Source organism: Herpailurus yagouaroundi, unplaced genomic scaffold (assembly GCF_014898765.1).
Source record: "Herpailurus yagouaroundi ecotype Mexico unplaced genomic scaffold, PumYag 184, whole genome shotgun sequence".
NCBI classification, from domain to species: domain Eukaryota; kingdom Metazoa; phylum Chordata; class Mammalia; order Carnivora; family Felidae; genus Herpailurus; species Herpailurus yagouaroundi.
The window spans coordinates 40,619,545-40,636,465 of NW_024412415.1; the positions used below are offsets into that span (position 1 = coordinate 40,619,545).

The 16,921-nt window shown below is 35.9% G+C and overlaps 1 protein-coding gene across 1 annotated transcript in view; it reads left to right on the top strand.

Annotated features, from left to right (window-relative positions):
- SCAPER (S-phase cyclin A associated protein in the ER) overlaps window positions 1-16,921 on the top strand; it is a 512,156-nt gene that overhangs the window by 40,648 nt on the left and 454,587 nt on the right. Inside the window, exon 4 of the mRNA XM_040492187.1 lies at window positions 16,045-16,145. Within this exon, the coding sequence (XP_040348121.1) occupies window positions 16,054-16,145 (92 nt within the window). The 5' untranslated portion in view covers window positions 16,045-16,053. The remainder of the gene's footprint in view (window positions 1-16,044; window positions 16,146-16,921) is intronic.

Below are 16,921 nucleotides of genomic sequence, written 5' to 3' on the forward strand. Positions count from 1 at the left end.
GAGAGACAGGTCATGAACGGGCGAGGGGCAGAGAGAGAGGGAGACACAGAATCGGAAACAGGCTCTAGGCTCTGGGCCATCAGCCCAGAGCCCGACGCGGGGCCCGAACTCACGGACCGTGAGATCGTGACCTGGTTGAAGTCGGACGCTTAATCGACTGCGCCACCCAGGCGCCCCCATACAGATCTTTTACATCTCTGGTTAGGTTTATTCCTACGTATTTTATGCTTCTTGGTGCAATTGTGAATGGGATCAGTTTCTTTATTTGTCTTTCTGTTGCTTCATTATTAGTGTATAAGAATGCAACTGATTTCTGTACATTGATTTTGTATCCTGTGACTTTGCTGAATTCATGTATCAGTTCTAGCAGACTTTTGGTGGAATCTGTTGGGTTTTCCATGTATAATATCATGTCATCTTCATAAGTGAAAGCTTGACTTCATCATTGCCAATTTTGATGCCTTTGATTTCCTTTTGTTGTCTGATTGCTGATGCTAGCACTTCCAACACTATGTTAAACAACAGCGGTGAGAGTGGACATCCCTGTCGTGTTCCTGATCTCAGGGAGAAAGCTCTCAGTTTTTCCCCATTGAGGATGGTATTAACTGTGGGCTTTTCATAAATGGCTTTTATGATGTTTAAGTATGTTCCTTCTATCCCGACTTTCTCGAGGGTTTTTATTAAGAAAGGATGCTGAATTTTGTCAGATGCTTTTTCTGCATCGATTGACAGGATCATATGGTTCTTATCCTTTGTTTTATTAATGTGATGTATCACATTGATTGATTTATGAATATTGAACCAGCCCTACAGCCCAGGAATGAATCCCACTTGATCATGGTGAATAATTCTTTTTGCATGCTGTTGAATTCGATTTGCTAGTATCTCGTTGAGAATTTTTGCATCCGTATTCCTCGGGGATATTGGCCTGTAGTTCTCTTCTTTTGCTGGGTCTCTTTCTGGTTTGGCAGTCAAAGTAATACTGGCTTCATAGAATGAGTCTGGAAGTTTTCCTTCCCTTTTTCTTTTTTGGAACAGCTTGAGAAGGATAGGTATTAACTCTGCTTTAAATGTCTGGTAGAATTCCCCAGGGAAGCCATCTGATCCTGGACTCTTATTTGTTGGGAGATTTTTGATAATTGATTCAATTTCTTCGCTGGTTATGGGTCTCTTCAAATTTTCTATTTCTTCCTGAGTTTTGGAAGTGTGTGGGTGCTTAGGAATTTGTCCGTTTCTTCCAGGTTTTCCAGTTTGTTGGCATATAATTTTTCATAGTATTCCCTGATAATTACTTATATTTCTGAGGGATTGATTATAATAATTACATTTTCATTCATGATTGTATCTATTTGGCTCCTCTCCCTTTTCTTTTTGAGAAGTCTGGCTAGAGGTATATCAATTTTGTTTATTTTTTCAAAAAACCAACTCTTGGTTTCATTGATCTGCTGTAAATGGCATGGTGGGCCATAGTGAGACTGCGTTCTTCTTCATGGCTGTGCCCTTAGTTCCTGAAAGCTGGCCCAAAGCTCTGAAGCGTAAGCCCTCAGACAAAGACGTACCAGCTTCTGGATTGCAATGTATTTTCCTCTCAGGACTGCCTTCGCTGCATCCCAAAGCATTTGGATTGTTGTATTTTCATTTTCATTTGTTTCCATATATTTTTTGATTTCTTCTCTAATTGCCTGGTTGACCCACTCATTCTTTAGTAAGGTGTTCTTTAACCTCCATACTTTTGGAGGTTTCCCAGACTTTTTCCTGTGGTTGATTTCAAGCTTCATGGCATGTGGTCTGAAAGTGTGCATGGTATGATCTCACTTCTTTATACTTATGAAGGGCTGTTTTGTGACCCAGTATGTGATCTATCTTGGAGAATGTTCCATGTGCACTCGAGAAGAAAGTATCTTCTGTTGCTTTGGGATGCAGAGTTCTAAATATATCTGTCAAGTCCATTTGGTCCAATGTATCATTCAGGGCCCTTGTTTCTTTATTGATCCTGTGTCTACATGATCTCTCCATTCCTGTAAGTGGAGTATTAAAGTCCTCTGCAATTACCACATTCTTATCAATAAGGTTGCTCATGTTTGTGATTAATTGTTTTATATATTTGGGGGCTCCCATATTCAGCACGTAGACATTTATAATTGTTAGCTCTTCCTGATGGATAGACCCTGTAATTATTATATAATGCCCTTCTTCATCTCTTGTTATAGCCTTTAATTTACAGTCTAGTTTGTCTTATATAAGTATGGCTACTCCAGCTTTCTTTTGGCTTCCAGTAGCATGATAAATAGTTCTCCATCCCCTCACTTTCAATCTGAAGGTGTCCTCAGGTCTAAAATGAGTCTCTTGTAGACAGCAAATAGATGGGTCTTGTTTTTTTATCCATTCTGATACCCTATGTCTTTTGGTTGGCGCATTTAGTCCATTTACATTCAGTGTTACTATAGAAAGATATGGGTTTAGAGTCATTGTGATGTCTGTAGGTTTCACGCTTGTAGTGATGTCTCTGGTACTTTGTGGTCCTTGCGACATTTCACTCACAGAATCCCCCTTAGGATCTCTTGTAGGGCTGGTTTAGTGATGAATTCCTTCAGTTTTTGTTTGTTTGGAAAGACCTTTATCTCTCCTTCTATTCTAAATGACTGACTTGCTGGATAAAGGATTCTTAGCTGCATATTTTGTCTGTTCATCACATTGAAGATTTCCTGCCATTCCTTTCTGGCCTGCCAAGTTTCAGTAGATAGGTCTGCTACTACTCTTAGGCATCTACTTTTGTAAGTTAGAGCGTGTTTATCCCTAGATGCTTTCAGAATTCTCTCTTTATCCTTGTATTTTGCCAGTTTCACTATGATATGTTGTGCAGAAGATCGATTCAAGTTTTGTATGAAGGGAGTTCTCTGTGCCTCTTGGATTTCAATGCTTGTTTCCTTCCCCAGATCAGGGAAGTTCTCAGCTATGATTTGTTCAAGTACACCTTCAGCCCCTTTTTCTCTCTTCTTCTTCTGGAATTCTTTTGATAGGGTTATTGTTCCATTTGATTGCATCACTTAGTTCTCTAATTCTCCCCTCATACTCCTGGATTTTTTATTTCTCTTTTTCTTAGCTTCCTCTTTTTCCATAATTTTATCTTCTAATTCACCTTCTCTCCTCTGCCTCTTCAATCCGTGCTATGCCCACCTCCATTTTATTTTGCACCTCATTTATAGCATTTTTTAGCTCCTCCTAACTATAACTTAGTCCCTTTATCTCTGTGGCAATAGATTCTCTGCTCTCCTTTATGTTTTTTTCAAGCCCAGCAATTAATTTTATGACTATTATTTTAAATTCTTGTTCCATTATATTGCTTACATCATTTTTGATCAATTCGTTAGTTGTTGCTACTTCCTGGAGTTCCTTTTGAGGAGAATTCTTCTGTTTCTTCATTTTGGGTAGTCCCTGCGGTATCTCCAAACTGCAGGGCACTTCCACTGTGCTCTCCAGAGTAACTTGTCAGACTGGTGTGTACCTTATCTTCCCCTCTCTTAGGGGTAGGACTCACTGTGGAGTGGTGTGACCCCTGTCTGGGCTGCTTGCATACTGCAAGGCTTGTGGTGCTGCTTTAATGGGATCTGGCCAAGGGCGTATTAGACAGGGTGGATCTGCAAGGTGCACTGAGGCTGGAGGGGCAGTCTTGGCTTGCTTTGCCGTAGGTGGTCCCCTGCGGGAGGGTCCCGAAGCACCAGGAGGGAGGCTGGCCCCTAGGAGGGATGTATCCACAGAAGCACCGCATTGGGTGTTTGCGGGGTGCAAGCAAGTTTGGTGACGGGAACTGGTTCCCTGTGGACTTTTGGCTGGGGGATGGGAGAGGGAAATGGTACTTGCTAGTGCCTTTGTTCCCCCACTGAGATGAGCTCTGTCCTTCTGGGACTCAACAACTCTCCTCCCGGCATCCTCTCACCCTCCCCACTCTCAGATAGTAGAGGTGTTGAGTTTTAACATTCCAGATGTTAAGTCCCGGTGGCTGTTAGAACTCAGGCAGTCCGGCCTCTCCGCTTTTGCAAGCCAGACTTTGGGAGCTCTGCCTTGCAGAGTGGGCTGCCCCTCTGCCGCCCTGGCTCTCTCCTGCCAGTCCATGTAGCATGCACGGCCTCTCTGCCCTTGCTACCCTTTTCTGTGGGCCTCTTGTTCATGCTTGGCTCTGGAGAGTCCGTTCTGGTGTTTTTCTGAGTTATTTAGGCAGATGTGGGTGGAATCTAAGCGATCAGGAGGATGAGGTGAGCCCAGCGTCCTACACCTCCAACCTCCTCTTCTTTTCTCTGAAATTCTTTCTCTCTCTAATTTGTTAATGCTATACTTTTTATTTCTTTCTGCTAGCTTTGGATTTAGTTTGTTATTTTTTAGCTTCTTAAGTTGTAAAGTTAAGTTTTTGATTTGAGATCTTTCTAGTTTTTTATGTAAGCATTTATAGCTATAAATTTCCCTCTGAGTACTGCTTTAGATATGTCTCTTAAGTTTTAATCTGTTGTATTGTTATTTTCATTTGTCTCTGTTTTCTGTTACCTCTTGTGATATTTTTCTTGACCAATTTATTGTTTAAATTCAATAAATTTGTGAATTTTCTAGTTTTAACTTTGTTATCAGTTAACTTTATTCTGCTTTGGTTGGAGAAGATACCTTGTATGATGTCCATCTTTTTAAGCCATCTTTTTAAATGGAGACTTATTATGTGTGTCCTAATGTGTGTTGTATCTTGGAGAATGTCTAGAGTAGGGATTCTTAACCTTGAATTCTTAGACCTGTGTTTGTAAATCATCTGTAGGTATTGAAATTATTTTGTTCATGTATGTTGTTTTGGGTAGGAGGTCCATAATTTTCATGAAATTCTTAAAGATGATTGTTACCTGAAAAGGATGTATCACAGATTCTTGATTAATCTATTCTACTTACACCCTGGATGAGAAACATGGATGATAAAGCATAATAGAGGGATGATGTTACAGACTTGGAAATTTAACTCTCTCTCTGAAAAGTTAAAAAGGGCTATCTTAGATAGCCATCTCAGGAAAGGCTTAGTTATCTAGTCTTCTGTCAAGATGATGAGACCCATTAGAAATGCCCCTGCTTTTGTCTTCTCTATTCCATGGTGCCAATAATTTAGTCACAATTTTTGATTGTGGCAACATGTTAGATCTCCAAATTCTCAGTCTCTTTCTAACCATGCTTGTGGCTTCAGCCTGTCTATAAACTGCCTCATCTTGAATCCTGTTCACTTGCTCTCATCCCCTCCCTGAATCCTGTCAAGGTTTTGCTCATTTCTTATTTCCTGGTATTCTGACAATGCCTTCCGATAACAGGCTTCAATACCTATAAACCTGCTCTGCTGCATCTCTGACTTGGGCTTCTTTTTGGAATGACTCTTGTCACAATTAAATTAGGTGAACATTTCCTTATCTTTCCATGATTCCCATAAAAAATTAAATATATTGCAATTATAAAATAGGAAGACTGAATAAAACAAGGCAAGAACATTAAGAAGGTAAACCTTGAATTCCTAATGTTTGCTGAGTTTTATTCTTTTGGTGAAGTTTTGTTTCTTTGGTGAAAACTATTTAATAGGAATTTATTCGTCACCTGTGGGCACATCAAGGAATTTGAGCTGATGGTGTTAGGAAACAGAGAGAGAAATCTTTAGGAAATGGATTTTTATAAAATTGTATCCCAGGAAATTCTGTCCAGTGTTCTTTAGCAAGAGGCTTCTTATTTCCCCTTCAGAAGAAGATGAGACAGTCATTTGAGTGGGATCTAGCTACACTGTCATGTAGTTGCTCTACACCCATTCCTCTTTTCCTCACTGTTTTTAAATATTTAATAGAGGCACAGTCATGGAAATGATGGTTTGCAAAAGTAATCCATGAAGATGTGCTGCCAGTGAGCTCAAATTACAAAGTGCATTGATAATGATAACAATATCAGAAATATAATAATTAGCTCTCATATGGCTGATATGTGTAGTTCTCTTAGTTGTTATATACACTAACTTCTTGGGTGGACATTCCTGTAAGCTATTTCAATTTAGTTGGAATGCTGTAATTATCGATTATGGGACTGAAGTCTTTATGACAGTGTGCTCTTCATTTCATTAGGTGATAGTGAAAGAATGAAGTAGCATAATTTACCATATTAATTTACCAATTATCCTCCAGTAAAATAATAAATAAGTGAAATTGAACAATTTGGGGGAGTTTACAGATATAATTGTTCTTAGTCATGAACAAATAAGGCAGATTTCATGGTAACATATTTGTTTAAAGATTTAGGTATCTTTTGTTGTTTTCTTTGTTAATGAGTATTTACATTGAAATTTGGTCATGATCCATTTCTTAAGTAGAAGTGTTTGGTGGTTTGTATTTTTAATAAGATTGGAAGCATCTTTAGTGAAGACCATGTCATCTGCTTTTTTTGTTTCTACTACACTCTGGGTACATACAGTAAAAATTTAATAAATGAGTCTTAAATCTAGTTTGTGATACTCTAGTAAAAATTTACAGGGCCTACAAAATATTTATACAGTCTTTCCTTAGCAATTACCTTATTTTTAAGGTATCATGTTTTTGTTTTAGAATTAAGTTATTTGTCTCAGAAATATTTTTTGTAGTTATAGGATTAAAAACTTTAAAATAATTATACTTCATTTAACAGCTACCCTAATACTGATTTTGTAATTCAGTTACACTCACCATAGAGCATGAAATTTTTAAAAACAGTTGAGTTTTATAAGTATCAAAGGATGAATTTATAAGGATTCTTGGAAATAGAACAGTTTCCGTAAAAGGTACAGTTCTTGTTTCCTGTTTATTTTTTTAACCATAAAAAAAATTTTTTTTTAAGGCAGCTCCATGCCCAACATGGGGCTTGAACTCATGACCCTGAGATCAAGTGTTGGATGCTCTACTGACTGAACCAGCCAGGTGCCCCTTATTTCCTACTTACAATTAGAGTATTTTTTTTTTTTTTTGTAAAACTTCACATTTAAAAAATCAAGAAATACAGACATATTAAAATTTAGTTTTGTTAGAAAAAAAGAATTTAAAATGTACATATGATTTGTATTAGAAACAAAAATAGCACAAAATGTGAAATAGTATCATAAATCATATCTGAATATAATTTTAGAAATTATATAATCCAGCCTTCTTATTTTACCCATAGGAAACTGAAAAACTAAGTGATCTGTCTGACATTATGTAATGAATTACCAGCAGAACTAACCTTTAGTTCTAGACTTATCTTTCATGCAACAACTGTTTACTGAATATTTATTACTGCTTGCACTGTTTTGGGTGCTATTCATGAGCCTGAAAAAGTTATAACTATAACAAAACTGTTTTTGATCAAACATATCCTATTGATATAAACATCAAAGATTTTATAAAAATGTATTTAAGGACTTTCTTTTAGAAAGGAATATCTGTGCCATTCCTGCTGTGGATATTATCTTGGGTTATTGATATTTTTCATCGAGCGTTTCTGTTTTTTTAAATTTTTTCAGTTATTTTCTACTGTTATGTTGAAATGATAGAAATTTACCAGATAATGAGTGCAACACAGAACATAGATCTTGGTGTCCAGACACAAGATGTATAGCAAAGGTTATAGTTCTGTTCTATTATTCCTCTGGATCACTAAAAGTATTTGAGATTTGATTGATGAAGAGAAAGAGTCAGTTTATGCCTTTGAAATAGATTTTGCTCTTCCATGCATGGTGACTCAGTGGGAGTTAAAATTTTAGAAAAAATCATGGTGTTTTTCTCTTACGATGTGAGATGTGTTATAACAATAACCATTTATTTATAACAATAAATGGCATGAGGGAAAAAAGTGTTTTTTCCCTTTCAGGTTCAGGAATAGCACTTAGGAGTTTAGTCTATGTATTGACATTAGTTATTATACTTGGTAATATCATAGCTGGAGAGGTGACTTTGGGCTGTAGGATTGTGGGAGAGTTTTGCGCATGGTATTTGTACTGTCCTTTGCAAGGAAAGTGAGGAATAGTCATGATTTCCATGTTTCCTCTAAGCTAGTTGTAGGACTTTGGAAGAAATCACCAAACCTTTTTCTACCTTTGTCTCTATAAACGAGGAGCTTGGTATAAATGAGTGCTGAGGACCTTCAGCCTGAATATAAGCATTTAGTTTGGTATTGGGAGAATAGTTTGGCAAAATAAATGCCTTAAGCAGGTGTTTAGGTAAACTTGCAGGCATCAGTGGGGAATTTGAGTATGTTATTTTGAGACTTGCAACAATTTTTTTTTAAGATTATGTCAAGTTGGCTGGCATACAGTGTATACGACAGTTTTCTAAAAATACTTATTTTTGAGAGAGAATGAGAGAGCTTGAGTGGGGTAGGGGCAGAGAGCGAAGGAGACAGAGGATCCAAAGTGGGTTTGCACTGGTAGCATAGAGCCCACTGTGGGGCTTGAACTCACAAACTGTGAGATCATGATCTAAGCTGAAATTGGATGCTTAACTAACTGAGCCACCCAGGTGCCCCATGACAAATTATTTTTTAGTATCATTGTTTACTTATTATTAGCTGCAGTAGGTCTCTTGAGTTTTGTTAGTAGGAGTACCATAAGAGAAAATGTCTAATCAAGCCAGCTTGTAAATGAGTTGAGATAAAAATTAGCCACTGCAGTAGAATATTTGTATCATTACCCAGGCAACTGCAAATTTTATTTATCCACAAAGAACCTGGTAAAAATTAAATTAAAGGAGAGTGGTTTCCATTAGCAGATTTTCATTTATAAGTTTTCATTCATTGAATATGTTTTGTATTTTTTTTTTTTACTAGGCTGCTTATATAGAAAATTAAGGGGAAGTATTTGAAAGAAATGAATGATTAAAGGTTGAAGACTACTGTGAATGATACTGTTAGTTTTGAAAGTGGTTTACTTGCCATTTTTCTTTCCAATGATTTCTCTTTTGAACTATTTATTCTATTTGTAGCTTTTAAAAAACTTTTTAAAACTATTGTTCTTAAAAATAATGCTTTTAAAAACTTGTTTCACTTTTGGTAAAGCTCTTTCTTATAAGGTTCCCTTTATCACTGACTTCTCATGTGATGCATGTTTCCATCCCTTTATCACCACAGGGGCACACCACTGTGCACATTCCTGTAGCTGAATTGGAGGGCTGTGTTGATGTCCTGGGCCCAAGGGCCTGTGCACTAGTATTGTGTGTCAGGAGGACAAAGGGATGGCGCCAACCATCCTGCTCTGTGCGCCAGTAACTAGAATTAATTACAAACCAATCGAACCCGTTGCAGCCAATTGGTAAACTAATTGGTAATTTTAGCTGTATATCTATATGTAGTTATCTGAATGCCTATAACATTACTTTCAGAGCCACTTTTGTTCTGTTTCATCCTGATTGACAAAATGGCCTTCATAGCTGTAGGGAGAAAGATGTGCATCAGTGACTAAGAAGCTGCTCCAGCTGCGTGTCTTGTTTGTATTCCCCTGTTCATAAAACATGACTCAGATTACAGCTGCATGGTACCACTCTGATCATTTCTGATAACATTGTGCTAAGCATTCCTTAAAATAGGTTGTTTAAGCCACCAAATGTACTTTCTCTGTGCCAACTAGTATCAGAAGTGTAGCTGCTTATATGCTTGCCCATTAGAGGGTTTTTTTCTCTTTTTCTCTTTTTTCTTTTTTTTTAAGCAAAAAGGGAAATCATAAAACTTCTGAAATAAATTATTCTGAATTACATCTTTCTGTGCCTAATGTAGGCGATTTAAGTTGAACTTAATTGAATTTGAATTATATTCGTAGAATTGAGAAAAGGAAGCCAAGTAAATTAAAAAATTTTTTCCTTTTCCTGATTGTAGAAGACTTTTATTACCAGGGATTTGGCACTAAGGATTACCTTTGAAAGGAAATAAACAATACTTCTTTGTTCAGAAGAGTATTTTAAATTAGAATATAACATTTATGACTAATGTGAGGTTGGTACTGTATTTTATTTGTGGCTAATTTGGCATACATAATCAATCTTGGGTCTGATTTCCAAAGTGTATCTATATTTTAAAAAACATAAGTGAAAAGTGTTTTTGAGGTTTTGAGTTCCACTGAATACTAGAAAGTAAGCTTAGTTATGGAAAAGTAACATGTTTATAATCCAAGTGATCATTTTTATAGTTGGTTGGAGTTACAATAATACTAGAAAGTAAGACTTAGTTATGGAAAAGTAATGTATTTATAAACCAAATGATCATTTTTATAGTTGGTTGGTATTTTCTGATGGTCATCTTTGGGAGTATGGAAAGTTGCCATTTCTAGTAAAATGAGACTGGTATGTCTCCATAGTAAGGTGAGTAAGGTGAGAATGGTATGAGACTGATAAAGTGAACACTTTAAATTTCTTTGTCTTATACATTTTAAATGACAACTTTGGACAATTAACCACTATCTACACACATATTTATACTTGGGTCAGTTTTTCTTTCTGAGCAATGGAGTGGATCTCAGTGGCCTATATTTTTATAGTCTTTTCTTATATACATTTTCATTGCCATTAGTATGCAAGACTAATCAGTACCAAGAAGAAAAAATCTTTGCCAAATATGTAGAATGTAGTATTACAGTAATGTAACTTGAATTATCTAAAGACAAAAATTAGCTTTCCCTGCTAATAACAGGAACAAAATACTGATGTCTATTCTCACTGCTTCTTTTCAGTCTTATACTTGAGGTTCTAGCCAGGGCAATTAGACAAGATAAAGAAATAGAAAGCATCCAGATTGAAAGGAAGAAGTAAAATTATATCTGCAGATGACTTGGTTCTACATATAGAAAACCTTATAGAATCCATTCACACACATAAAATTATTAGAGCTAATAAACAAACTCAGAAGGGTTGCAGAATACAAGATCAGTGCATAAAATTGTGTTTCTATATGTTAGTAATGCACAATAAAAAAGTGAGATTAAGAAAGCAGTCCCATTATAATGGCATGAAAAAGAAAAAAAAAGAAACATTGAGTAATAAATTTAACCAAAGATGTTCAAGACTTGTACACTAAAAACTACAAAACATCATTAAAAGAAATTAAAGAAGACCTAAATAAAGAGGAAGATATCTGAACTTGTGGATTGGAAAACTTAATATTAAGATGGCAATGGTCCCCAAAGTGATATACAGATTTGGTCCAATCCCTACTGAAATTCTAATCTCCTTTTTTGCAGAAGTGGACAAGGTGATCCTAAAATCTGAATGGAAATGCAAGGGACACAGAATAGCCAAAAACCATCTTGAAAAAGAACAAAGTTCTTTTCAAAACTCAGAATTCAAAACTCATTACAAAGCTACAGTAATCAAAATAGCATGGTACTGGGATAAGGATAGTTATAGATCAATGGAAGAGAATTGAGAGTTCAGAAATAAATCCACATCTGTGTCCATTGATTTTTGATAAGGGTGCCAAGATCATTTAATGGAAAAAGAATAGTCTTTTCAACAAATGGTGTTGGGATCAACTAGATATCCACACACAAAGAATGAATTTGGATCCTTACCTCACACCATATACAAAAAAATAACTGAAAATAAATGAAAGACCTAAATGTAAAACTGAAACTATGAAATTCTTTGAAGAAAACATAGGTGTAAATCTTTGTGACCTTGGACTTGGCAGCAGTTTCTTAGATATGATACCAAAAACACAACCAAAGGTAAAATAAATAAATAGAATTTCATTAAAATTAAAAACTTATGTGTATTACAGGATGCTGTTAGTTGACAAGACACCCCACAGAATGAGAGAAAATATTTTCAAGCCATGTGTCTTATACCAGTCTAATATTTAGAATATATAGAGAACTCTTGCAGCTCAAAAATATAAAGGACAAATAACCTAGGCCAAAAATTGGCAAATAATTTGAATAGACATTTCTTCAAAGAAGATTTACATATGTCCAATAAGCACATGAGAATATGCTCAATAACTTTAGTCATCAGGGAAATGCAAATAAAAACCACAATAATACTATACTTGTTAGGATGACTAGACTCAACAAATCAGAAAATAGCAGGTGCTGCTGAGGTTGTCAAGAATTTGGCCCTCATACAGACATACCTTGGACATCCTCCAGGTTCAGTTCCAGACCACTGCAATCAAGCAAATACCACAATAGAGCAAGTCAATGAATTTTTTGGTTTCCCAGTACATATAAGTTATGTTTATACTGTAGTCATAAGTGTGCAATAGCAGCATGTCTAAGGAAACAGTGTATGTGCCTTAAATAATGCTTTATGCTAAAAATTGCTAACAATCATCTGAGGTTTCAATGAATTGTAACCATAACAAATATAATAGTAATGAAAAAGTTTGAAATATTACAAGAATTACCAAAATGTAACATGAGACATGAAGTGAGCAATCACTGTTGGAAAAATGGTGTAGACAGACTTAGCACAGGGTTGCTACAAACCTTCAATTTGTAAAAAAACATGATATCTGTGAACTGCAATAAAATGAAGCATAGTCAAATGAGGTGTGCCTGTATATTGCTGCTGGGAATGTAAAATGGTGCAGCTGTTGTAGAAAACATTTTGGTAGTTCATGTTAAATTTAGAGTTACCATATGACTTAGTAAATCCACTACTAGGTATACACCCAAGAGAAATAGAAACATATTTTCATAGAAAAACTTGGATGTGAATATTCATAGCAGCATTATTTCTAATAGGCAAAAGGTGGAAACAAGCCAAGTATCCATCAACCGATAAATGAATAAGCAAAATGTGTTTGTTTATGCAATTATTTAGTCACGAAAAAGAATGAGTACAGATACATGGTACCAGATGGATGAATCTTGAAAACATTAGCGGCGCCTGGGTGGCTCAGTCGGTTGAGCGTCTGACTTCGGTTCAGGTCATGATCTCACAGTTCATAAGTTCGAGCCCCATGTCAAGCTCTGTGCTGACAGCTCAGAGCCTGGAGCCTGCTTCGGATTCTGTGTCTCTCTCTCTGTCCCTAACCCACTTGCATTCTGTCTCTGTCTCTCTCAAAAATAAATATTAAAAAAAATATTCAGAAAAAAAAGAAAAAATTAAATGAAAGAATTTTGCCACAAAAGGCCATATTCTGTATGATACTGTTTATTTGAATTGTCCAGAACTGGCCAGTCCATAGAGACAGAAAGTAGAGTAGTGGCTTCCAAGGGCTGGAAAGAGGAGAGAATGGGGAGTGACTGCTGATGGGTACTGGGTTTCTTTTTGGGGTGATGACAATGTTTTGGAATTGGATAGATGCACAACTCTGCATGTACTAAAAGTGACTGAATTGTATAATTATAAATGGTAAATTTTATGGCGTGTTAATCATATCTCAACCAAAAAAAATGAGCAAAATATTGCCAGTATTATACAGACTCTTCTAGAACATAGAAAAAGAACTCTGCCAGCATAACCTTGATAACCAAAGGTCTCAGGAGAAATAAAAATAGAGACCACTTAATAATACAGATGCACAAATCCTAAACCAAATATTGATATATTAATCTGGTTATTCAAATACTGGACAATACATCACAGTCAAGTTAGGTTCTTTCCAGTACCACAATGTTGGTTTTATCATTTGAGAATGAAATTAATATTTATCAAATTAGATGAATAAAGGTGAAAATCATATGATTGTCCCAGTAGACCTAGGAAAAATATTTGATGAAATTCAGCAAACTGAGAACGAACATCTTTACTAATAGAATCTTCCAAAGAACCTATGTAAACATCATACTTAATGGTGAAATGTTGAGAACTTTCCTTCTGAAATTGGGAATGAGACAAAGTCTGCCATCTTTACTTCTATTCAACATTGTCCTTAAGATCCTGGCCAACACAGGAAGACAAGAATAACATATAAAATATATAACACTTGGAGAGGAAGAAATAAATATGTCATTATTCACAGATGACATATTCATATTTATGTATTTAGAAAATCCAGAAGAATCTAAAGAGAAATTATTAGATGTATTGAGTAAGTTAAAGTTGCTGGATACAGGGGCGCCTGGGTGGCGCAGTCAGTTAAGCGTCCGACTTCAGCCAGGTCACGATCTTGCGGTCCGTGAGTTCGAGCCCCGCGTCAGGCTCTGGGCTGATGGCTCAGAGCCTTGAGCCTGTTTCCGATTCTCTGTCTCCCTCTCTCTCTGACCCTCCCCCGTTCATACTCTGTCTCTCCCTGTCCCAAAAATAAATAAACGTTGAAAAAAAAATTTTTTAAAAAAATAAAGTTGCTGGATACAAAAATCAATGGTAACAGAAAATGAAAAAAAAGTTAAATAGCTACCATTTATTCTTAGGGCTAAAGCTAAAAAAAATGTGCAAGACCTCTACACAGGAAACTATCATACATTTTGAGAGACACTGAATAAGGTACAAGTATATATAGGTATAAATAAGATATATATATATTTCTTCATAGACCAGAAGATACAATATTATAAAAATGTCAGTTTTCATCTAGTTGTTTTATAGAATATATACAATTACAATTAAAATTGTGTTTTAAATTTTTTTTCCTGGGAAATTGATAATCTGATTTTAAAATTTGTATGGAAATAACAAGGGGCTGGCATTAGCCTAGTCAAAGATATAGTGGGAGGATTTACTCTACTGCGTTTTGCATTTTATTTTAGAGCTACAGCAATGTAAGTTAGGTTGATATTGGTACAAAAATAGATAAACAGACCAGTGTAACAGAGGAGAGACTCCATGCCCTAAAAGACAATATTGGAGAATATCTTCCTGACCTGTGGTAGGAAAATAATTGCTTAAAATTGATGCAGATAGTATCAGTCTTAGATAAAAGAGTCACAAGTTAGACTACCTTAAAATTAGGGATTTATGTTCATCAAAACATTCTATTCCATTAGGAGAGTAAAAAGTCAAGTATATGTGTGCAACATGTATAACCAAAAAAGGCCCATATCCAAAAGATGTAAGGAATTCCTTCCCATCAAAGAGTCTTGAATAGGCACTTCACAAAATGAGGATGGCTAATAAGCATGAAAAAAGGCTGAAAATCATTAATAATCATAGAAAACCATCTTGAAACCAAAATGAAACCATTACATAACCACCAACGAGAGTGGCTCAGGTTAAAGTAAACCCCAAACAGACAATACCAAGTGTAGTTGAGGGTGTGGAGTAAGGAGGGCTCAACACTGCTGGGGAGAGTGGCAACCACTTTGGAAAACAGTTTGGTGTTATATACTGGAGTAGAGCATATGCTCATCTTGTGACTCAGTATTTCCTCTCTTGGGCTTGTTCTCAATAGAAATGCATACATATGTGCAGAGGACATACATGAATAACAGCATATAATTTGGAAATCACCTCAATGTTCTTCAGCTGTAGATTGGGTAAATAAATATGCATGCAATATAATACTGTTCAGTAAGTGACCTTGGACAATGGCAATAAATAAATTGCAGGTTCATCCTGCAACATGGATGAGCCTAGTAAACAAAGTAAAAAAAGAAGTCACAAAATGTTAATACTCTATGAATTTCATTTATATGAATTTCAAAATCAGGTAAAAATTAAACTATTACAAGTCAAAGCAGTGGTTGCCTCAGAGCAAGGACAGAGTAATGATTGGGAGGAGACACCAGGTAATTTCTAGAGACTAGCATTGTTCTGGGTGGATGGATGCATGGGCCTTTGCTTTGAAATGATCTGTATATACATTTATATACTTTACTGTTTATTAAACTTAATAATAAAAAAGATTAAAAGAATGGTCATGGGGGGTGGTTCTTGAGAAAGAATATCAATACCATCTCTTGGTCTTTGGACTCTCAGCTTTACTAATTTCTTATCATACAGTGAGAATGAAAATAAAACAAGATAAAAAAAACTAAATCAGTAGGTTTTGCTACTTTCTCAATGAGGAGTATTATGTAAAAACTATTAATTCCTAAGTACTTCAGTCTAATGTTTTTTCTTAAAACTTTTCAGTATCAGAATGGAGTTTAATGATGTTGTTTGTTTTAACTAGGAGGTGCTAATGATGCTGGATAACTATGTGAGAGATTTCAAAGCATTGATTGACTGGATTCAACTTCAGGAAAAGCTAGAGAAGACAGATGCTCAAAGCAGGTAATGAACTTTGGTCTGTATAGCAGCCAGCAATTTCAAAAGCAGTCATTGAAGTTGACAGTTAACTTGACCTAAGCTTAACTTAAAACTTGTAAAAATCTAAAAGTTGGGATCTGTATTTCTTAATTCAGTTCAGTAACAGATATTTATTGGGTACCTACTAGTGCAAAGCACTTTTATCCAGTACAGAGATTTAATTGGTGAATATGATACATTGACTACTCTCATGAATTTGTAGTGTAAGGGTGGAATAAAATAGAGCTTATTATTACAAAAAAGCTATTACAGGTGTTCAGAACAGGACAGGGTCATTTCTCTTTTTTTTTTTTTTTTTTTTATTTATATATGAAATTTATTGTCAAATTGGTTTCCATACAACACCCAGTGCTCATCCCAAAAGGTGCCCTCCTCAATACCCATCACCCACCCTCTCCTCCCTCCCACCCCCCATCAACCCTCAGTTTGCTCTCAGTTCTCAACAGTCTCTTATGCTTTGGCTCTCTCCCACTCTAACCTCTTTTTTTTTTTTTTCCTTCCCCTCCCCCATGGGTTCCTGTTAAGTTTCTCAGGATCCACATAAGAGTGAAACCATATGGTATCTGTCTTTCTCTGTATGGCTTATTTCACTTAGCATCACACTCTCCAGTTCCATCCACGTTGCTACAAAAGGCCATATTTCATTTTTTCTCATTGCCACGTAGTATTCCATAGTGTATATAAACCACAATTTCTTTATCCATTCATCAGTTGATGGACATTTAGGCTCTTTCCATAAT